The sequence below is a fragment of the Cyprinodon variegatus genome, unplaced genomic scaffold (genome assembly GCF_000732505.1).
Source record: "Cyprinodon variegatus isolate N-32 unplaced genomic scaffold, C_variegatus-1.0 Scaffold485, whole genome shotgun sequence".
NCBI lineage: Eukaryota > Metazoa > Chordata > Actinopteri > Cyprinodontiformes > Cyprinodontidae > Cyprinodon > Cyprinodon variegatus.
The window spans coordinates 616,579-640,155 of record NW_015150938.1 but is presented as its reverse complement, the minus strand read 5'-3'; the positions used below and the strand labels follow the sequence as shown (position 1 = coordinate 640,155).

Genomic DNA, 23,577 nt, shown 5'->3' with positions numbered 1-23,577 from the left:
GATTCCAGAATCATTAACACTGAATGAGTGAAATGTTGAGTTTTGATTCAAATAATTCATTTTTTTTTTTTTTGCAATTGGTTATATATTTTTGAAACAATACTATGTGTGCACATATCCTCTGGTATGTTCATATCAGATGTAGCACTGTGGGAAAGGAGGGGTGGCCGAAAGCAGATAGGCAGCAGAACCTCAGGGTCAATCTACACTGTTCCAACAGGAAAATTAACAAGCTAAACATCCATATTTTCTAAATAAAGACAAACTATACTTTCGTACAGCCTTTGCTAACAAATACATGCAGATATTTAAACATCGGTGATTTCTAGATAAAAGGTATAGTGGATAAAACTCAGTTTTGAGTTCTGGGGCATAAATCAATCATCATCGTCATTACTTACCTACTTGTATCAATAAACATTCTGCATAAAATTGATATTTACAAGCACTTATATCTACATAAATTGATTATTTGATAAGTTTTTATTAAATTTGTTGTTTATCTTTGATTTCACTGAAGACTCCTATATGACTTGCAGAGACACATTTTCTCTTTACCCCATATAAGACAAAATCTAGTTTTGAAAAGATAATGAATTCTGTACCTATCATCTTTGATGTTAGTATATTGATGCGTATGATTAACCACAAAAAAATAAAATGTTTTGAATATTCCACTTGAGAGTACTACTGCTGCCACCATCTGTATTAGAGGGAAAAATGGTAGGGGTGGCCACAGGGGTGGCCAATAATTGGCTAAGGATGGCCATGGCCACCACTGGCCTCCATCTAGCTCTGCCCCTGCTGACAAAGGCCCCCTGCTCACAGCTTTCAAAGGGATGGGATAAATCCAGAGATAAAAACTTGTAATGTACAATAACAAGTAATTATTTCCAGGGATGAAAGTAGATTTAAGTTCTTGCAGGTACTATATAAAAAGGTTTATAGGCCTATATTTTTTTTTATCACACCCTGTATGCATTTTAAAATATTTTTTTGTTTTCAGATTTGGATTAATATAACATATTTCTATACTCTATCTATACATACAGCCAAAGTGGCAATACACCAAGATTAAACATAGAACCACAGCGCCTCTTGCTGTTGGAACTGTAAAATACAATAGATATAAGTTGCCTTCACATGCTATATTTAAATCATTTAAACTACCATCTGCCACATGGTTACACATATTATTGCCTAGATGATTGTGCATGCATACGTCAAACTGTATACAACCATTATTTATCTGCTAGAAAGTCAAAGTTTGAATTTTTGGATATATCTTTTAACATAAATAGAGATTCTAATACATTTTAATGTAAACTGGTAATTTCCCTGACGTCCCTGAATGCACCATCCGCTATTGACACATATCCAGCTTTCTGACTGTTAGCTTTTGTGTCAGTATGGAGTCTCTCTGCTTGGTGGTTGTTTCTGGCTAATATCCTGTTGGTATTTGGTGGCTTTAATGTCCCGTGCAGGTCCTATAAAAACCATCGGCAAAGCGGGAACGGGCTGGTAGGTGGTCTTAAAATCACTGAGACGTAGGCTAACTGATCGCTCACGTCCACCGGACTCGCGTGGATCAGCTGGTTGGAGAGTTTAAGCTAGCTCCATCAACAGGCTAGCATCGAATGTCGAAGGAGGGTTTTTTATTATTTTTCTCCACAGCAAGCCTCACAGCAAACTGTCAGTATTGTAGTTAAGCTTGTTTATTACCAGAAGTAACAAAACTATGACTTTAATATGGCTTTTCTTTTAAGTGAAGTGCTAACTTGTAAGAAAACGTTAGCTTACGAAGCTAAGCAGTAAACCAGCTAACGCAATAGATCAAACATAGCAAACGGTATCTCTTGTTTATATATATATATATATATATATATATATATATATATATATATATCTTTATCAGGTGTTATAACGTAAGTAAACTATGTTGTCATCACCTTTACCCTAACCTCTTACTACAATGTATGTCGTTGGTATTTTTTTCTTAGCTCATCTACATTTAACAATGATCATACAATTTTTAACGTTTTCCTGTTCTATCAGTGGGATTCTGCCTTCGTTGTAGCTCTAATCCCCTTTAACAGGTTGATTACATTCAAGTTAAAATGATACAGATCGTTGCAAAAAAAAAAATATCAGCTTTTTTTTCTTCCTCAGGCACTTTCGCCGGATAATGGACGAGCTGGTCCATGACCTGGTGTCGGCACTGGAGGAAAGCTCGGAGCAGGCGGCCCGGGGTGGGTTCGGTGATGGAGGGGACCACGCTCTGGCAGTAGGCTGCCTGCTGAAGAGACAAGCTCGGAAACGGAGGGGCAGGAAACGTCGCTCTGACAACCCACATCCTCCGTGGGAGACTGGCCACCTGAGTGAGGGGTCAGAGTCCAGTCTGGAGGAGCATAAGGTGAGGCTGAAGGTGTGACTTGCATTCTAAAGAGATTCAAATAAATCAAGCAGCTATCCAGTGGATCCCCTAGACATTGGTGTAAATATCAGTAAGCAGAGTATGCAGTTGCTTAGGGGCCCCCGACCTCTTAGGGGCCCTGTCATTGACACCTGGTATGCCCCCTATGTAATTGTGGACTAGGACGTCTCTTATCATTTGCAATGGTGCGAAAAATTAATCTTAAACCCACCTGATACTAGATTGACTGACCGGACTTTATTTATACCCCAACACATGCCAGATTTCAACATGATGGTGAGCCGTTTAAACTTCAAAGCAAGCAGTGGTACTTTTAATTACTATGTTAATAACTATGTATAGTTCATTAGACGGTTGGTAAAAAATACACTCATATAATATGCTTCAAACAGCAATAAAGATCTTAAAAGAACGATGTATTTAAGTATTTTATTTTTTACACTACGACTTGGAATTATGGGTAATCCAGAGCGTAGATTAAAAGCATAACTGCTACGTACAACATGTTAGCGATGATGGATACCAAAAGAGGTACTTAAGTGGATTTCAGAAAAAAAAAAAGCAAAGAAGAGCTGCTGGAAGAACGGAAAAAAACTTCCCAAAATAGGTGGACGTTGCTGCTAAAGTCAGTAAAGATTGTGACCTGGAGATGAATGAAGAGAGCGTGGGTGAGGAGGGGGACTGTGAAGGTCAAGGTAGCCCGATAAGACTCATTTTACAGCAGAATATACTAAAGTATATTCCTGTCCATTGAAGGTGAAGAATGATGAAATGTGTATGTATGGGGCACATTTGGTGTTGGTTTTCTGCAGCGGCGGTGGTTGGGATGGGGTGTTGTACTTCATATGGGCCCACCCAGATAATGTTGCTTACAGGCCTATTGTTGTTTTGTTACGTTATTGTTTAAAATCCAGATCAAACAATAAAATAATTGACAATATTTTTCTTACATTAACCGAACCGCTCGCTGTAACTATTATTGGTTGTTTACCGATAACGGAAGCAATAAAAAAGATGTTTTGGCCGGAACTTGGGGGTGAGGTGCCACTAACTTTTTATCTGGACAACATTGGGAAGTTTTAAATTCAAAGAAAAATAGGCCATCCATCCAAGAGTTTTCTGCATGGCTAAAACCAGTACCATGGAATGTAGATGAAGCACGATGGGAATCAAGGCAGTGGAGAGACGTGCAAACAAGAAACTCAAAGTGTCAAAATCAAGTAATGGAGAAGCAACAGCCTCCACAGCATCTCTCACATCAGCAACAGCGCCAGTAGAACCAATTCTCAGGATAATGTTTGGCGATATGCCAACTATGAAAGTAGAGGGATTGAGAAGGGAACAAAACAAAGTTGGTGAATTCAATTCAGTAGTTGTTAAAAATATATCAGTTATTTGTTTGTTTTTAGCTTTCTTCCTATATGGAAAGTTTTTCAAAATTTGAAACATATCTGCTGGGCCAGAAAGCACTGGTTTATGTTAAAATAAACATTTAGGGTAAATTTGTCGCTACCAGGTTTTTCTTGTGTTTATTGTCAAGTTGGTCTTAAATTTTTATTTTAAGTGGCATTAAAAAGTCTTAAAATCTTGAATCAAACTTGCCTTATGCTGTAGGAACCCTGGTTGATCTTTACAGCACAAATGTGCCTAAACGAAGGTTTGACAAGCACTCTAATCGTGCTACAGGGAATCATGTAAATCCAAATCAAATTCCCCTTTGATGATGCATTTAAATCTTTGATCTATGCGTGTTCTTTATGTGTTGGGAACGCACTTGGAGATATATTTATACAGTGAAATGCAAGATGTCCAATTATGTTAAATTTGTACCCCCCCACCACCACCACCACCCCACCACCCCAAGTCCTGTTCATGGCGAGCTTCTACACTCTTCCACCTCAGCTTAAGAAAGAAATCCCACATCCTCCGTAACCGCCTTGGTGCGCTCCAGAGAGTCTGCGCAAAGCCTCCCCCTTCAGCCTCGTTATTCCTCCTGTCTTGCTCCACTCCGACTTCCTCGGAGCTCAAGTAGAGCATGCGCTATATTATTATTAAATTCATAGGAGCAAAACATGCAGAAATAAACACTTAGTTTATTATGACTTAAAAAAAATCCCCATCAACATCCAGCATATGTGCAGCTTCTGCCCAAATATTTTCTTTTTGTTGTGGTTTTTTGGTAACGGATAACTAGGATCATACATGGTTGTTATGAACTATGTTTGTCCTCTACTTCCAAACTCAGCATCTCTTTATCCATGCCTGTGATAAGAAGTTAGTTTTGAAGTTGTGAGATGTGCTCCTTTAAGTTGTTATGACTGGATTTGGCCTCTCGGTATAAAATAACAATTTTGATCGAGATTAGAAATCTGCTTCCTTGTATGTTGAAGTACCAATACTTTGCATCCAATAATTTAAATAAACGATGTTAGTTTTTGGTAATATATAAGAATTATGGTTTAATTTGTAGTTACCGGTCTATCGTTACTAAATTTTGATTCGACAAACCGGATCTTCTCGCCGTTCTTTTTCCTGTTTAGTGCAATTGCAATTGCGGATCTTGACCTGGTCAAATCAGAGCGGAGGAAAAAAAAAAATAGGAGGATGTGGCATCTCGGGGCTTAAGAGTCAATTGTTATTTCCTGTATTTGAATTCAGACTTTGTCTCACTGAATAGTGCCCAAAGTGTTCTTCGTTTTTAAAGCAGTGAATATATTTGGAAAAGCAGCATCCATGTTGCGTGTTTCCTAATTTATAATGCTGTACATTTATTTCTAGTCTCGTTTATCAGATCTAAAAACAGTCTTTGTAGTGTTGTCCATTGATTAGTCAAGATTATTTGTACCGTAAAGTATTTCTACTGGTATCACCTGAGTGTATTTACTTGATATTGTTCTGTGTGCATCCTTGCTGATTTTGAAGCAGCATCTCTTCACAGAAAGTATCCTGTCTTGTTTTCACCACTGGAACATTTGTTGCAGGACTACCGCGCCAGCTCAGGAGGTGTATCAGCTGCCAACAGCCATGCCCGTGACAACAGCGACTCTGATGACCAGCTCGGCCCAAAAAGACGACCACCCCACGCTGTCGACCTGGGACGAAGCAAACGGCCGATCTGGCCCGATGACCTGGCAGTCCTGGGCTCAGGGGAGGGAACTCGCAGCCTCAGACGGCGACGTAAGGTCAAACGTATGGCTGTGGACCCGCCGGTAGAACCAGAACCTCACTCCTCCATCCTTCTCGGGCCCCCGCCCGTCCCTAAGGCCCGCGTTGGCAGCAGGCCGCACCGACTATGTGCTAACGAGAGTAGGGGTGCCATGGAGCTATGTGGAGGTGGCCTGATGGGGTCGGTGGGAGAAAAGAACCGGGTAAAGAAGAGAAAAATGGCCATGCAGAGACTGGGACTGGAAGCTGCTGATGAAGGAGTGGTTATTGAGAGCGAAGACCCTCTTTGTTCTCCAAAAGAAGGTTCCAAGGACAAGATGGAGCTGGACGAGCACAAGGGCTCAGATGAGGACATGAGTGACAGGTGGTTAGTGTTTTGGCTTTTCTTCTCTTTGCTTTAAAGTCGTCCATCTGCTTCTGTGCAACATGAGTATAATTTCAGGTCTGTAGGCCATTTGGTAGGTTTTAGTTAATATCAAATGAGCAATACTTGAGAAATTTACTATAAAATTAACTAAAATAATCTAATTTATTCCCGGGAATAGAGGTAACATTCTCTATACACAATCAATCCCTCATCAACATCTTGGTCACCTTTTTCTCATTTCAACCCAAAGGTACAATCCTAAATGACTTCAGTGATGTGTGTATTCTGTGTTTTCTTCCTGCTTCCTGAGCCAATCATATGAGACTTCCAACGGTTTCCTGAAAAAGAGAGCACAGTATTTGACATGTAATGTTTGCAGCCTGCAAACATGGAGCCCAGCAAGAGAGGCAGACCACAAATAGTCTCTGCAATATGGAAGTTTTATCAGAAGTATTTGAACAAGTTACTGTGACTCAATCATCCTCACCTCGTCTCTCTTGATTTTGAGTTTTTAATTCCCCCTTTTTTTCCTTTTAACACCAAAACCTGTTCGTTCAACAGATACGGCCCACTCAGAAGATTTACAAACTATTTTACATGCTAATATCACGCTTTGCTTTATATTTGAAGCGTTTTTATATAGAATGAGCTCTTATAGGTCATGCAGTTAAAATAAGAGAATAAAACATCAACAGACATTGTAAAACTGAATATCAAAGCATACTGAGAGTATTAACGATTGTTAGAAAGAGCATACTCACTAATTAACTTGGAACATCTATTTCACTTCATCATACTCATCACTTGTGATTACAGGTAAGTTGTTTATTTTTAAAAAAGATCCCCATTAGCTCTCACTAAAAGTGGGGTGAGTTATTCCTTCTGGGGCCCACAAGACAAAACGAAAGTCACTTAACGATTAAAGAATCACTTAAAATTTGATCAGAAATCATTCCAATTAGTTATTACATTCATGTTTATTACATTAATTCTCACTTTCATACAATAAAAATGTTAATTCACAACTCACAAATTTAAATAGTGCATTCTAAAGTAATAATTAAACGATACTTTACAATTCAGTTCACATATATTAAGTGGGCAATTATTCCAATAGCTGATGGCACAATAAATAACTTCTTTTTAAGGCATTTAATTTTGGACATATTAACATAATCTGACAATTTAGTTGTATTAGAAAAAGGTTGAAAAGAATAGACAGTGTTTTGGGCAGTTTTTAATTTCCCTAGATGACCTTTAGATGCTGAAGACCATACAGGTGACATAAAAGTAATGATTTAGCCACCTGTCCCACAATATTTGTTGGGAAAGACATTTCCTCACCATTGAGATACCAAACCCATCTTCCTCACTATGGTATCAATGTGTTCTGCCTATGACAACTGATTATCAGTTATTATGCCCAATAAATTAACTTTTTCTACATGTTCTATTGGTTCCCCAGACAAGTTCAATCTCATCTTTGGTGTAGAGGACAGTTTATGACTTGATCCCAAGATAATTTATTTGTTTTTATAGATATTCAGAACCATCTTATTTCATTTTATCCAATCAAAAACCACATTTAACTCAGCTGACAAAACTGTCCAGTTCAATTTTTGCAGCATAATACAGTGCGGGATCATCAGCATACATGTGTGCAGTCGATTTACACAAAAACTGATGCTAAATCATTTGTGAATAGACCATATAAGTGTGGTCCCAGACAGCTCCCTTGAGGGACCCCACAAACAGGTGGGCAGGAGGTGTGCTGTGGGCTCTTAAATGTTTGAATGTAATTATTTTTTGTATGTTTTCTTTTTTTATCCGCAGTGAAACCAGCAGTGTCAGTAACAGCAGCGATGGTGGCCTCTATACCAATGATGAGGGGAGACAAGGTTCGTATGTTAAATAGTTTTTAACTCGTCCTCTGAGGAAGGGCATTTTTTCACACACTTTAATAGCCTGATTTAGTCGGTTGTCGGAGGGAGTTGAGGTGAAGGTTAATATATGAGGTCCAGTTTAAAAATTAAAATTTGATCTGTTTTTTTTTTTTTTTTTGCTGTTCTTATCTATGAGGCCTCACAACTAGTGATGGGCAAGTGAAGCCTCATGAAGCAATGAAGCTTTCCAACGCAAAGTGTTGAAAAAAGTTCATTACTCGATGCTCCATCACTCACTAGTGACATCTGCTGGTGAAACTGTAACAGCCTTGTTACTCAGTTGGATCATACTTCCAAATATTAGGAAATGCAATATTGTCACAAAGTTTTCATCAAACTCATTTTTAGTAAGAGGAGAATCCTATTTAATTGTCATGTTTTAATGATTAAAATGATTTGTAGCCAATCTTGTCCTTGACCATCAGTGGTGGTGTTAGGTTTTCTTTTATGTCATGGACTTATTAGACAATGAAGATATGTGTTACTTTAATGTATTGAGAACTGAGTGACTGTTGCTGCAGACTCTGTACACTTTGAGCTTGAAACTTGCTTCCTTAAAGACAGAATTTGTTTAAAATCATCTCTTCCTAGGAGTTCTAGTTCTGATTCTTAACACATAGAGTTTGCCTCTTCTAATGGCTTTTAGTCTGGTTTTGATGTGTGATTCTGATGCATCTCCTGATTAAACAAAAGAAAATATAGAAATTTCTGGATTTTAGGTTTAATTGTTTTTATTTAGGAATAGGACTTTTTTCACTGTTTCAGGTTGTGATTGTGATCTGTCATCTCATAATACTCCCACATATGAGAGGTTTTTCTCTTTTTTGACGGCTCCATTTCAACCACTGCTGATGAAAACTGTTCTGCTGATACCAAACCACCCACGAAGCAACAGGATTCATCGCGCTTTTATTTTGAAAACCGACACGCAAAATGAAGCAGTCACGTGACCAATGCAATGCGAGGCCTCGTTTGTTGCCAGTCACGTGGTTTTCAGCAAGACAACACAGGCCTCGAAGCGGGGCTTCAGATAGCCCATCACTACTCACAACTGTTAAATATTTATTATATATATATATTAAAGCTGTTTATTTATTTTTAAAAATTGACAAAAAAATGTTTGGTAAACGAAAGAAAGCATGGGATATTTGATGCTAAATGTGTATAAAACTAAACCCATTTTAAAACACTGGTAAAGCTTAGTTTAATTTTGAGGTCACTTTTTCTGTCTTTACTTTAGGTGACGATGAACAGAGCGATTGGTTCTATGAGGGGGAACCCGGCTCTGGTTCTGGGCCCGGTGGTGCTTGTGGGATAGCAGGAGTGGTTCCCTGGTGGGAGAGGGAGGCCACATCGGAGGAGCTGGACCTCGCCGACCCTGTCTTCAACAGCATTCTAACAGGGTCCTTTCCGCTGCTGACCCCCCATGGTCAAAGAGGTACGCTATGAGCTGCTTTGGAGGGATGATGCTGTGTATCAGTAGACATCCATAAAGTAATTTAAGAAACTTGGATCAGTTAGTAAGGATTTAACTTTGTAATTTTAGACTTTCAGGGTGTGCAGTGATACACTTTAGCTGGCTAATTCCAAGCTGATGTTGTCCTTCAAAACAACAACAAAGCAGCAGTGAGAAAAGATATTATTTATCAGGGGTTCACCGAGTTATCGGTCTATTGGTTGATTGATCAGCCTTGATTTTCTTAATTTTGAGAGTTCTGCGATTGGCCGACTTTTCCAGAAATCTGATCTACTTCTGAAAAGATCTGAAAACCATCCACTGCCAAGGCCTTAAAGAAGTTTTTATTGTTTCACAGGCAATGATTAATATTTTTTCAATAAGATAAGATTGAATTAACTTGATATCTGATAACAACTGGCAGCGTCGATTATAAAATTAAATCTGTATTGGTCAAAATCGGCATGTCAGGCTTTTTAAAGATCAGGAATCTATGATCGCCCAGAAACCTGTAATCGTTGCACCTGATTTTTGTTTTATAAATAATAATAGAAGTCCAGCTTTCCATTTGTCTGTGAAGGAAAAAAAACAACAACTATCCTTTATTTTTAAACCATTAAAAATAACATTCACCCTGGATGATTTTTTTTTTTTATTTAGTTTGCTTTACTGAGCAATTGACAAGTGAGATCATCACTGATTAAAGTTGAATTGTTGTTTGACAGGTTTCCAGGCCAGGTTGAGTCGTCTACATGGAAACCAGCAGGGATCTGAGGCTGGGATGCCGGGAAGCTCCAGTCAGGGGTTCAGTGAAAGGCTGAGCCAGGACCCCCATGAGTGAGTTGCTGTGCTTGTTTCTGTTTTGTTCTTTTTATTTATTTGATTTTGTTAGGATTTTTTTTCACCCCTGATACTTCCCCTTCTTTTGTAGATCTATATAATTTATTTGTGTTAAATTATCTCTGTTTAATGTAGAATAATATCTACTCTTGGGTAGAATTCACAGTGCTGGTCTGGTCCAAACAAGTTGGACCTTTTTTGGTCAAAAACAGATTTTCTTTTTTTTTTATTATTGTCATGCAGTTAAAACTGATTCTTTTAGAGTGTATTATTTCTCCAGGTCGATCCAATGAGGTTACTGTTGCCACTGTAGTGCTAAAATGTGAACAGGTTCTATTTCATTGATTCACACTGTTCCAATTCTAAGCATTCAAAGGTTTTGGTGTAAGGGCGGGCTGCAACACTTTAAATGTGTCAGGGTCTGGTTTCTGGAGGGAATTATGCCGGTGGGAACACATACAAACCCTGGATCAGATTGCATTGTGAATGCCTGTCCATCCCAGAGTACCAAAGGCAGGAAGACAGGATGTGATGAAGTGTTTGAGTAGAAGAAGTAGTTCTTGGTGTAAAAGCAAACCCAGCTAATTGAAACAAACTTAAACCTTCACCTGCAGTGCTAACACAACCTAAATATTATTCCATAATTTGAAATATTTATGTGGAGAGGCCATTAAAGTAAAATAGTCCAAAATTATCTGCAAATTTGTGCTGTTTGCTGGTTGACTGGGGATTTTTCATCTTACAATCTGTGTCTAAAAAGTACATAACTTAAAAATCAAAATCCATATGAATCTTGAATAAAGGGTTAATGTGTTTGGAATGAGCTATATCAATTGAATGTTTTAATAGTGTCATTTACCTCAAACAGGCCTTGGTTTAGCCCAAGCTCAAGGAGGGACCACGGACAGGTGAGCCAAGTTTTAAACTGTGTCAAAATTCTAGGTCTTGATCCACTGCAAGCATCAAGTTTAGGTGTTCTGTTTTTTTTTTTTGAATGTCTTTTAACATCACTGCAGTTGCACTGGGATCCACGAACAGACAGAGGGCATCGGAGGAGCTGTTCAGTTAAAACAGCAAGCAGGTGAGAACAGCTGCCTTGAAAATATGCCAGGTCGAGAATCCAACTTAGTTCTGTTTGATGCTTTTATGGGAGGAATCTTAACACTGTTTATGTCGCCTAACTTCTCCTTCAGACAGACCAGCGGGCACCTCGGCTCCCTGTGCACAGGCGACATCAAGCGGAGGCGAAAGGCAGCCCCTCTTGGTTCCGTTGTACCTTCTGGTAATAACACCACACCTGATTATACTCAACACCCCACTCTGCACCACTAATCCCTAATCATAAGTCCCTCATCTAATGAAATTCTTAGAATTCTTTACCAGAAATAATTGGGCAAGAAGACATACATTAATGTCAATTCAGAGTGATGCAGCTTTAACCAGACTAAGACCATGGAGTGAGGTGCTTTTACTCAACTCTGCTTACCCACACAGAAAGGATTAAAGCATTATTAGTTAGCCTCTCTGGCTAAAGCAAAGTTACTGGAAAGCAGAGGACAACATGATCATGGTCTCTTACTACCCCGGATGTTTTTGTTGCACAACTAGTCGTGGCTAAGTCAATTACTGGGTTGCACCTGCAGAGAGGCAGAATAAACAAGCAGACAGAACGCCTAATCTGAGAGCAAGGGTTTTAACTTTTGAAGTAACCCGGATTACAAAGTTTTAGGTTAAATTTAGGCGATTAGTCTGAAGTTCTGTTAAGGCTGATTGATGAGTCTCTCCCTACTCTCAGAACGGTTTACTAGCAACTGAAGTTAAATGACACCTTGGTCACTGACACAGTTTTTTACCTGCTGTGTAGGTTGATGCTAACCTGGCATAAGCCAGATTGATATGTCTTGCTCATTCTGATTTCTACACAGCATCAATCCTGAAAGGCTCTCTTGGAAGATGTTTGCAAAAGGAAGGGACATTTGGTACAAGTCTCCTAGTTGTATCGAGTTATTGGCCATTCACAGCAGCAGTAGCAGTTGAGACGTATCACATTAGTGATATGATTCACAACAGCAAAGTTAACAGATAAATCCAAATCTTACCATAAATGGTCAGGATGAACACTGTAATATCTTCCCATCCACAAAGACGAAAATTACGTACATTTGCTAACTTTTCAAAAAGAAATAGAGGGTATTCCAGCTAAAACTGGAGCAGCCATGTTTGTTTTGCTTCTGCTTTATTTTGACGTGGTTGACTTCATACACATCACTGCATTTCATTGCTCTGAAACATTTCTGTATCGAGGCTGATGCATCTGTTGGCTTCTGGCAAGATCTATTTCCGGGAGCTTGTCAATTCACAAATCTCTTGACAATTCATCTTGCTTGCAAATAAGGTAGATGCCAGGTGTTGAAAGAAAATAAAAACAATATCTCCATTAAGGTTGATGACAGAGGAAATGGGTAACATGACTTAACATTTCTGTGTAAATAATCCTCTAATAATTCGTAATGTGTACATTCCTGAAAATTAAGATGAATAAACATTTGAATCATTGTTTTTTATATAATTAAGTTTTATTATTTCAGTCCCATTAATAAAATATATTATTTTGAGGATCTCATTCAGTGAGATGCACCTATTTAGCCAGGCGACTTCTGGGTTCTATTCAAATGGAGAACTGAAATTGACCTTTAAATCAGGCATTTGAAATCAAATTTGAAAATCAATTTCTAATTGCACATTTTGAATTGAATTATTAAAGTGGAATTTTATATAGCATTTATTAATCCATTTATATTTATACTGGAATTTGAAAATTTGTTTTTAAATCATATTTTTAACTATACGTTTAAAAACTGAAAGTCATAAATCTGACTATAAATATCTCTCCTAATTACACATTTAGAAAGTTAATTCCTTATTCTATTTCCATTTTTCTTTTTCAAATACTTCTTGAAATTACATTTTCTTTTTTTCCTCTCTACTTACCTTTTCCATGACCTTTCTGTTCCCTAAACACAATGGAAACCAGTTAACCTCTCTCATTGGTTAAACTGCCCCACTTGGTTAACAAAACCACCAATGAGGGAGCTTGTTCAATTTGAGGAGCAACTGGGATTGGTTAAAGTGGTTTTCAGTAAAATCAGGAAGCAGAAGGGTCATGGAAAAGGTAAATGGAGAGGGTAAAGTAAAAAAAAAAAAAAAAAGGATTTTAAAATGCAAGGTAGAAAAAAAATAATGCAATAAGGAATAACCTTTTTAAATGTATGATTAGGAAAGGGATTTATAATCAGATTCAGAAATAGGATTTTTCTCAGTCTTTTAGACTGAGAAAATATGTTTTGCATAAGTAAAGTTTTTTTTTTGTCCTTACTTTTTTAAAGAAATTATTTAAAAACGCAAAATTTGTTAAACTTTTCTTTTTCATCTCAGGTGTGGTTGGAGAAAACGCACCTCCCATTCCTGACACGAACACGGGGAGCCGCATGTTGCAAAGCATGGGCTGGAGCCCGGGGATGGGCTTAGGCCCCGAGGGAAGAGGGATCACTGAGCCTATCCGAGCAACGCAGAGACCCAAGGGGGCAGGGTTGGGGTTCAACTGACCGAGCAGGTCCTGGTCTCTAAGATCACATGGCTCAGTAAAAAAAGAACAATGGATTGAAATCTCCTCAGGATGATTCTTAACCAAAGTCCTGCGAGCTACAAGAAAGAACAGATTGAAACTTGGTCTACCAAGGACGTCTGTAGTGACAAACTTTCCCATATTGGGGAAACTTTAGGAAGCCGTCATGTGTGCGTAGTAGATTGAACTGAGTTGTAAGATTGCTCTAACTCCATGTTGGAGAACCTGATGCTCGACCACATGTTACCTCCTTGTTAAAGGGCAGCGAGTGTTTGAGCCCATCCTGAGTGTGTGCTACTGGTTACAGAGCAGTCTGTTAGCAGGCAGCCAAACTGGGTGAAGAAATGTTTTCAGATTGCACAAATATTTGAATAGGCCATACCTCAACACACCTTTTAAAGTTGTTTTTTTTTTTATTGTGATGAAGTTAGCATACGTTAGCAGATTTTCTGTATGTATTAATCAATCAATTATTAATTGGACTGATTTATTCCTTAGGTTTTTATTTCTCCACAAACAGGAAAAATAAAATCTTAAACTGAAAATTCTATCTTTTTAAATCATTTTAATGTTTTATTTGAGTACTTCATGTTTGAAAGCATGTCATTGGAGATTAAAAGGTGATATATACAACACATTTTCACTGTTTCATACGTTAACATTCTTTTTGTTCATGGTTGTCGGTTATTGACTGTTCCTATAGGAACATAGGCTAAATGGAGCTGGGGTATCATGGTGTAATTACTTCAGTGGTATTTATACAGAAACATAGCGGCCCTCTGAGACCCTTTGCAACTCTAAAAAGATAAATGGGTGTTTTTTACTTTAATATAGGCTGAAACAAAACTTGAGAAAAAATGCCTGCAAAAATGAGTATTAGTTTTGTACTATTGAATAAAACATATGTATTTGTTCTTCTGTGCACAAGCTATTTGCTGGCTAATTAATCATTAAAAAGATAAAAAGAATATCTGTAAGAGGTTACACTTGTTTGGATTCCAGGACACTGGAAATTTTTAAGAATGACCAAATATGTTTCTTGTAAGCAAGGAAAATGTTTGTATAAAAAAATGAAAGATGGATAAAGGGTGCCACAGGATCCTTTCGTTTTGAAATTATAACATAAAAATCCATAGTGTAACCCCTAAACTGGTTGCTGTAAAAATACCCTTTTAACAGAACAGCTCTTTCTGAGTTTTCCTGTTAAGACTCACCAACCTCAGATTTACCTGTTTTCTGTTTATTTTGCTTGATGGACCTTTTTTTTTTTAAGGATTGCCTCCAGAGACAGAAAAAAACTCAGACCTGGAAACATTTCAGACACAGCAGATAACGTCTTACCTCAAGTTGCCCTCTCAAAGTATAGAGCAATCACCATCTCCCTGTCCAATTTTTTTAAAATCTATATTAAGTTTATTTTAAATCCAAGTCCTCCACAGAAGACAACGCTGGAATGTTAGACTGCCAGTCCAACATATTTTAAAAGGGATGAGCAATCAAATGTGTAGAAGAAGTGAGCAAAATCACCTAAAGTTTCATGTTCTGGAATAAAAGTTTAATGTTCAGTTCATTCCAGAGCTAAACTTCCAAAGATTCCCTGAATCTTGCTGCTCTTTAAAAAAATGCTTGCACACATCTATAGAGTAAGGATAACAGGTGAGTGCATTAATAATTGCTTTCTTTAAATTCAGCCAGCTGTATAATACAGACCCAATTTTTCAGTTAAAAGTACTTTAGGAACATGTTGAAAAATATATACAAAGAACCCCATAAATATCAATAATAATAAAATTCTAACATACATATAATTACTAAGATGAACAGTGGGAATGCATGGACCAACCTATATTTTGGGGAAAAAAAGATCTCTCCAATAAGGTGGAGTATTAAAATTAAATTAACCGAAGGAATTGATCAATAATGGACGTAATTAACTCTGTTTCTGAACAATATTTTAAATGTAGCGTTATGGAAAGAAAGCTAAATAAACAAGGATTCAGAATATAACACAGATATACAATTTTAATCACAGTACTATTGGTGGTAGCACAGAATTCATAGAATTAGTTATGTCTCACTAAAACGTTGTCATACAAATAATAAGGTTTCAGTGAGACGTATTATTTGCTGCTCTAAATAAAACCTCAGGACCCTCATTGCCACCATGGCCAGAAAATACCTCAGGTATGGGTGCATTTACCTTGTGCAATACATATATGACAATGTTTTGACTTTCCTAATTGGTATAAAACCAACCAGAGTTGGGAAAGTTTCAACCTTCATGTAGGAAAATCTCTCTCTTTTTTTTTTTTTTTTTTTTGTAGTACGTACATTTTGTTAGAACTGGTGATTTTAAGTGTCCAGCTGTGTGTTAACATTTGCTGTTGGTAAGAATAAATATCTCTACAACAGGACAAGTAAAGGGTCATTCTGTATAATATTTTCCAATCTTTGCTCATACATAACATGTATCACAGTGGAATCAAGGATATTTTCCATTTAAATGGTTTCAGCAGTAGCCCTCTACAGTTCCTGATAATCTTGCTAAGCATTTTATTTAGGGATCCACTACGGCAGCAGAGCAGGTTGCTTTCTACTTCTTTCTGCTCTAATTGTCAGCTTCACTCTGGATCCACCTTAACCTGTGTTATTATTAGCCAAATTAGGCCACACTGCATTTACAACTAGATGGAGGAGTAGTAGAGGGGAGGGACATGGTTTGTTTCATAACTTTGGATTAAGTAGCTGTCTAGATTCCAGATGACTGCGATTTTCCTGTCTGCACTGCATAGCAGCAGAGAGGAGAGTTATCAATAATCTGTCCATACAGCTGATATTTATAAGCTTGTGTCATCCAGGAGCTAAATTGCGTCTGATAGAGATGTTTAACTGACACTATGTTTCTTTTGTATGTCTGGTATGTTGTAACATTAGCACAGTTTGCACGTGCCAATATTCCCCCCCCCCTTCAGTCAAATTTTATGGAAAAGTACCTTTGAAAAATAGGTTTAGCTTATTAGCAAAAGTGGTAGTGTATCTTATAATTCTAGATCTATGCTATTTGGTTAAAACTTGAGTCAAACCTTGAAGCAACAGCTCATTGTTTTGATCAGGTAAGTAACTACAAGGAGGCAGGTCTTTATCCCTGAAGAAAGGTTAAAGGTTGACTTTTACACAATTTTAAATAGATTTTGACACAAATGAGGCTCTTTGAATATGTAACTTTATCATATCAAATAATCCGTTATTATGAAGACCTAATTGTGACTCTATGACATATTTTTCAAAAGAAAATGTGTTTCTGGAAAAAGTTCTTAACTTGATGAATTCCTCATAAAATGAAGACCATTAAGGAAAACCCTGAACTTAAGGGTACTCAGTCAGAGGCTTCTCCAGATCACCTTTAAAGACGAACCACTACAGGAGATCCTTTTTGCCTGCATTCATCTGCTTCTACAAACTCTAAAGAAATGTTGACAATATTAGTAACAACGGTAGACAATTATGAAGGTCCAGACCATCCAAAAGGTCAACTATTGCTGACGCTCTGCATCAAACAGACCTTTTTTCATCGAGAGGCCAGAGAGAAACCACTTCCAACAGAATGGTTAAAAGATTGCTGCGAAAGTAATCCAGAAAGGACCTTATACAAGCTGTCAGAGCTGACTGAGAAAGAGGGAAAAAATGTCCTCTGCTCTTACAAAAAATAGAATTTCTGGTCTAAACTCCAAGGATTATTATCTGGAGATGAGCAGCTACAATGCATCACCTGGCTGACCCTATCCCTGATTTGAAACATGGCTGGGGCAGCATCATGCTGTGATCAGCTGGATGACTTTAGTCAACATTTTTGGTGAGTTAACAACAATCACATATAGAGAGATCTTCAAGAGGCTCTATATCAGAACTAGAAAACCCACACGACCATGACCTAAAGGATCCAACCTCCTCTTAAGCAGCACTGGGGAATCATTTCTGTGTAACTTTTTGGTTTTTACATCCCACAAGAACTTATGTGATGTAAGAGAACGCATGTTTTCTGAAAGTCTGTTTATCATAACCTCAACAATAGAGCAGAATATGGTGAAGAAAACAAGTACTATCACTACTATCTGCTTTTTTAATGAGATATTCACATCTAACCTTCAATATTAACCTTCAGCTCTATTAGCATGCTTGCTTCACATTATCTAAAAAATAATGCAGGCATCATCTCTATCCTTCTCCCCCATCTTTAACCGCAACAGAAAGCCCTCCTCTGCCTCTGAGAACGAAGGACCATTGTGTGTCCACCCCACTTTTAAAGGGGGGGAGTGTTCAGCTGGGCTCTCCCTCACTCTCTCCTTTAGACACACTTTCTCATTTAAAAGGCTCACTCAGGAGTCCCCTATGAGCGAGCTGGGGCAGGTGAACTCAGCACTGGATCTGAGTGAGATGCTGAGAGGAAGGAAAGGGGGAGAGGGGGGAGATCTGTGTGTGTGTGTTTATGAATTTGTGTGCACGCTGCTGCATCGCTGAGCTACAGAGACCGGAGGCGAGGAGAGCTGGAGTGTTTGTCCTTGAGATTGACTGACTGCAGCTGGAAAGCAGAGCCACTGACCAGCCGAGCATCCTGTGGATGAAACTGACAGTGAGTACTGAGCACAAGCAGAGCGATAAACAAACCAGGAAAAGCAGATGCTGTTTAATGTTTTTTTTTTTTTTTTGCAGTTAATGAAGTGATGTCTTTTTTTGCTCTTGTCTGCTTAGAAACAGTCTGTTGTGGTCTTTAAGCGGAAACAGAGGAGTGTGTGTGTGAAGGTAAATATCTACCGTGAACCCAATTGAACTCTACCTTTTTTTTTCCAATACACACTTCATTTCAAATCTTTACGGGTCACTTTATAAGCACTTCGGTAAATTGTTCAGCTGCTGGGCTTCTTTGCAGCTGCATAAAAAAACTGTTAAGAAATACTGTCTAGAACATCCTCTCCTTCTCCTCTATGTTTCTATTTACAGATCCATATTAACTGGAACTCATTCTCAGTAATCTAGCAGCTAAATCAAGTTTTACTGGTTTGCTCTTGGTGTTGCTGGGAATCTGTAGGCCGTTCATTGCAGACTAACTGGGTGACAGGATGAGTAGAAGGAGAGGGGTCACTGAAAGAGCACCCCTAAAGAGAGGACAGAAGGAAAAAGCGGGGCGAGTGTTACATTTCACTGGAAGCTGAAACATCCCAGTGGCACGCCTTGAAGCATCTGCTAGCTAAAATGACCAAGGACAGAAAGGGAACACAGATGTGTCTTTTTCCAAGCATGGAAAGTTTAGTGGAAGGAAAAACTATGGTTTACTGAAAGGATTCACATGCAGCGGGGATGACAGCATGTCTGAGTGTCATTGATGGGATTGAGAAGGAAAGCCTTTTAGGAGTGTCCATTATGTAACCTACAGCTGTTACTGTCCATGAAACAGTTTTAGAAGGGTTCTAGCTGGGGTAGAGAGAAAAGAAAGTTGAATTGGTGCTCAGATATCAAAATGCAAAAAGGAAAAAAAGAGATCAGTTCTTTTGCTGATGTCTCTGAGTTACATTATTATTATTGGTTTTAAGGAATTTTTATATTTTCTGATGAATCTGGGTTTATTTTTCTCTTTTCACATAAGAAATATCACTCTGTATGTAATAAAACTGTTTATCGGTTTAATCATCCATGGATCTGAGGATTTCATAAAATGTTCAATTATTTTCTAGTTTGATACTTGTTTGTGGAGCAGTGCATTACCCACCATAAGTTGACCTGTGGAGCTGCTAATGGAATGTTTGTCCTATTAAAAAGGTGAACAGATGGAGATAAAGCCAGAGGCTGGATGCATGCAGCCAAAGTAGCCTTATTTTATTCTGGTAGCGTTTGTTTTCTGTTGACTTTTCCAGCTTTGACATGCTGACTCTGAGCTAGAGGGCTAAATTTGCCACCTGTGGAGATAAAAGTGATATGAGGAGAGCGTGCAGCGTCTCTGTGTGAGCGTAGGTATGTGAAAGTGTCTGTAAGAGTTCCTGACATCAGCATTAAATGTGTGTGGTGCTGACTGCCAGGATTCTGAGTGCGTGTTGGACCCACAGTGGTGGCTCCTCACCTGGGATGAGTCTGGGAACCAGGTGCAGGGTGGAAAAAGCAGCTCTGATAAATGTACAAGAAACTGACACTCTGGCATTTTTCTCTTGTAGTAAAAGTCGAATATCATTTATATACCTATGGTTATTATTCTTAAATTGAATTGTTCTTTCAATATTATATTCCATTCCAATATCATACTTACACCTAAACCACAAAAACCTGTAAATAGCAAATTGGCACCATCTTTTTCTGCCTCGTCTTTTGCAGCCTCTAACAGATTTTCTTCCAGGATTTCTTAGTGTTTAGCTCCATCCATCTTCTCTCTGTACAGTTTGCCTGTACCTGGAGAGGTATCCCAACAGCATGATGGGTTTGAGGATTTATTGTTATTTTGCTGATTTATTCTTTATTTTGAACAAAATGAGAGTTACCACAAACTTCTTCTTCAAAAAGCGGCAGAGGCTCTAAAGGAAGAGTAGAGGCACCTACGTAATAGCAAATGATTAAATCAACTTTACTGTGGGAGTGATACTTCACTATATCACAAGCTGAACAAATTCTGAGATCTTCTGAAGCCAAAACACATATTTTCATTACTTAGAAATTAGCTGAGAAAGAGCAGCTGAGCTGAAGTTATCAAACTCTGCCTCACATCTAGATCAGAGGAAATAGGCACATTAAAATGACCCAAATGGGTGTTTTATCAATGCACAGGCACAGCACAGTAAAGGTAGGTGCTTCCTGGAGGGGACATTTTTACATCGTCATTCTCTAACCGCTAATTTTCATACGGGCAGAGAGGGGCTGGTGCTTAGACAGCAGAACTCAGGAGGTCCACTCAATTAAGCTTGCATCATGAGGAATACCACTTTGTGCACGATTTTGATGAAGGAAGAGCATTATAAAATAGTTTGATAAAAGATCATTTTGCATGATGCAGGCGCTTAGAGTCTGATCTTCATGTTTTTAAATAGAGCAAAGATTTAATCTTTGGACACCTCCAATAAAAGCTTAACTTGGGATATTTCTTTCTGATTATACAGGTATGTACTTTCCTATCTACAGCAGAGAGATCCTGCTATTTTCCGGTTAGAAAATGTTAGGGGTTTTGGTGACTATTTTTTTTTTTAGCATCTTGAGCAAGTGTGAACTTATTTGAACATCCAGACCTGAATATGCCAGCAATTTCTGCAAGTTTTACCATCTTCTTAAAGCCCCAAACAGTTATTGCAATCTAACCACAATAATCAGTTGAAGTTCATAAGTTAGGGACACACTAAACTAAAGCGATATAGTTGGCAAACCTCCTTCAAAATACTGTGGCGGTAAATACTGTTGAAGGGTCTCCTAATTATCAAAATGGATGTACTTTAATTTTAAAAATATACCTTTGTGCCTATGATAATACATGATGGCTAATTGAAAAATATTTAGACACAAATCAGTTTTAGACCAGATTTTAGTATAACACTGACTTTCCCATTTCTGTTGAAATATCACAGGAATATCCTAGTTATGGTTTTACAAATGATGAACATGAGCAGAAGAAGGTGACCAGCAGGTGACCCTTTAATCCAGTTATGCTGGTTGAGGATATGAAGCGTAGGTGCTGCGTTAATCCACATTATGTTGCTAGGAGAAGATTTGTTGCATACACTAATCACCCTGAGGGCCTGATTGTAGGACAGAGCTGTTTTTTTAATATATATATTAAAATAAATTCTCCACCAGGGGGCAACCTAGTCAAGTTATTACTGCATAAACCTGCAGCTAAAAGGGATTCAGAGTGTTTTCTGGTCTCAGATATTCATTAAATGAGCTTAAATTTCTCCACATGAAATCCTGCCTGCCCCAAAGCCTTCCTGTATGTATAAGTTTCCCAGCATTTCCTCTGCAGTGGGACCGTATGATCCACAGAGAAGTGAAAACCATTTGCAGACCATTGACCCATTGTGGAGAAGTAGCAGCAGGTCCCAGCAGCTCTGAGTGACATTACTGTGGTTTTGTTTCTTTAGTCTCCTCTCAGGGGCTTTCTAGGGTTTCTACCGGGGATGTATGTGTGAGCGAGGGAGATCTGGATCCCTATGCACCGTGCCGCAGATCAATATGAAAATGATCCGGATCCAAGTGCTCATCTGTCCGCCAGTTTTGTGGCTCATTTCCCCCCAATCCATCTATTTAGAGACACAAAACAGAAAATTGTATAGATTTAAGATATTTTTTATTCTCACATAAATAACCCATTTGTTTACTTTCCTCCTAGCTGACCTTTGCACATTAGGACTTCTCCTATATTGGATATCTTCCATACTCATTTAAAGCCCCAAAAATGTATTTTCTGTCTGTGATGTCAATCTTTTGTTTGTTGTTTTATGCTCTACAGGTTGTTCAGCACCCTGGTCAGCTCTTGCCTTTCAAACAAGTATTTTATAAATAAATCAATATCCTTTAGTGCATCTTTTAACACTTTTCAAGAAAGGCTGATGGGCTGTTCCAGCCACTGTGTCAGGGGTATCTCACAGTATCCTGGTAATTGATAGATGGCTAGGAGTCAGATATGAACTAAGCAGATTACACTCTGTAAGTGTGTAAAGCTTGTGGTGGGGGATGAATTTGCAGAGTGACTGTCCGGATAGGGAAGTAAATTTGACAGCTGTCCCCGGAGGATGAGATTCGGTGGCTGTGAGTTTGGGGATTGAGGAAAATCGGGTGAAAACACAGTGACACACACACTTTCCCCCCTTTTTTTCTTCTGTAGATAGAAATGTATGCATCTAGTGTGTTGGGTCAATAGCTAGCAGCTGGGTGCCCTGTTACAGACAGCTTCCCTCCGGAGCTGGAATCGAACTTCTGTCCTCAGCTCTGGCTCAGTGTAAAAATATTTTTGATGTCTAGCAGCAGCCATCAATGGGGGCTTCCATTCGTTGCATTTAGAGTGTGGTTCATGCCTTTCTTTCTGCGAATATTCATCATGCAGTTAGTTTTCTCTCTGATTTCTTTTCCCTCTATTTTGCCAGACTTAGGTTGTCATTTCCCTTTAAATTGTCAGTGTTTTTAATCACTTCTAATCATTTCAGATCTATTTGTTATTTCTTGTTTGCCTGTTTCATCAGAAGTGATTATGCAGATCAAATCAAACTTATGTCTTGTTTTGTTGTTTTTATGCTTTTAATCTGACTCCTTCAGATGTCTTTTTATGCATCCTGCAGCGTAGCGTTTGACCTGCAGATGAGATGAAAACACTGAGGAACATTTTGACAACAGTTAAAGAGATTGTGAAGGGGATCAGAGTAGACTAGAATATATCTTATAGGATCATCCATCCATTTTCTGACATCCTCAATCCCGAGTGCCTATCTCCAGCTGTCTACGGGCGAGAGGAAGGGTACACCCTGGATAGGTCACCAGTCCATCGCAGGGCAACACAGAGACAAACAACCATTCACACACAGTCACACTTAAGGAGAATTTAGAGAAGCCAATTAACCTAACACTCAAGTTTTTGGACTGTGGGAGGAAGCCGGAGTACCCGGAGAAAGCCCACGCATGCACAGGGAGAACATGCATATTCCATGCAGAAAGACCCTGGGCCGGGGAATCGAACCCAGAACCTTCTTGCTGCAAGGCAGCAGTGCTACCCACTGCGCCTCATTT

At 38.5% G+C, this 23,577-nt stretch overlaps 2 protein-coding genes across 3 annotated transcripts in view; both read left to right on the top strand.

Annotated features, from left to right (window-relative positions):
• The first annotated feature begins 1,356 nt into the window (after positions 1 to 1,356).
• On the top strand, positions 1,357 to 14,745 carry gpatch2 (G-patch domain containing 2). Of its 2 annotated transcripts, none has more exons than XM_015390114.1 (10): positions 1,357 to 1,521; positions 2,170 to 2,413; positions 5,416 to 5,966; positions 7,800 to 7,864; positions 9,150 to 9,347; positions 10,091 to 10,202; positions 11,074 to 11,113; positions 11,222 to 11,286; positions 11,399 to 11,487; positions 13,641 to 14,745. In XM_015390114.1, exons 1-10 carry the CDS (start codon positions 1,472 to 1,474, stop codon positions 13,808 to 13,810), a joined length of 1,584 nt encoding a protein of 527 aa, XP_015245600.1. In that variant the 5' UTR covers positions 1,357 to 1,471; the 3' UTR covers positions 13,811 to 14,745. The 2 variants fall into 2 exon arrangements, with proteins under 2 accessions (XP_015245600.1, XP_015245602.1); XM_015390116.1 differs by having other exon boundaries at positions 1,359 to 1,521; positions 5,416 to 5,963; positions 13,641 to 14,719.
• Positions 14,746 to 18,255: 3,510 nt separating this feature from the next.
• Positions 18,256 to 23,577, top strand: part of LOC107094466 (estrogen-related receptor gamma-like) — a 39,727-nt gene continuing 34,405 nt past the window's right edge. The window contains exon 1 of the mRNA XM_015390064.1: positions 18,256 to 18,460. The gene's annotated coding sequence lies outside the window, so the exon portion shown is untranslated. The remainder of the gene's footprint in view (positions 18,461 to 23,577) is intronic.

Excerpts from the sequence above, each read along its gene's own strand:
- gpatch2 (XM_015390114.1), top strand. The coding sequence starts at position 1,472 with ATGTCCCGTGCAGGTCCTATAAAAACCATCGGCAAAGCGGGAACGGGC. Across the intron at positions 5,967-7,799 it reads GAGGACATGAGTGACAGGTG|TGAAACCAGCAGTGTCAGTA; the intron begins GTTAGTGTTTTG and ends TTTTATCCGCAG. Across the intron at positions 10,203-11,073 it reads CTGAGCCAGGACCCCCATGA|GCCTTGGTTTAGCCCAAGCT; the intron begins GTGAGTTGCTGT and ends TACCTCAAACAG.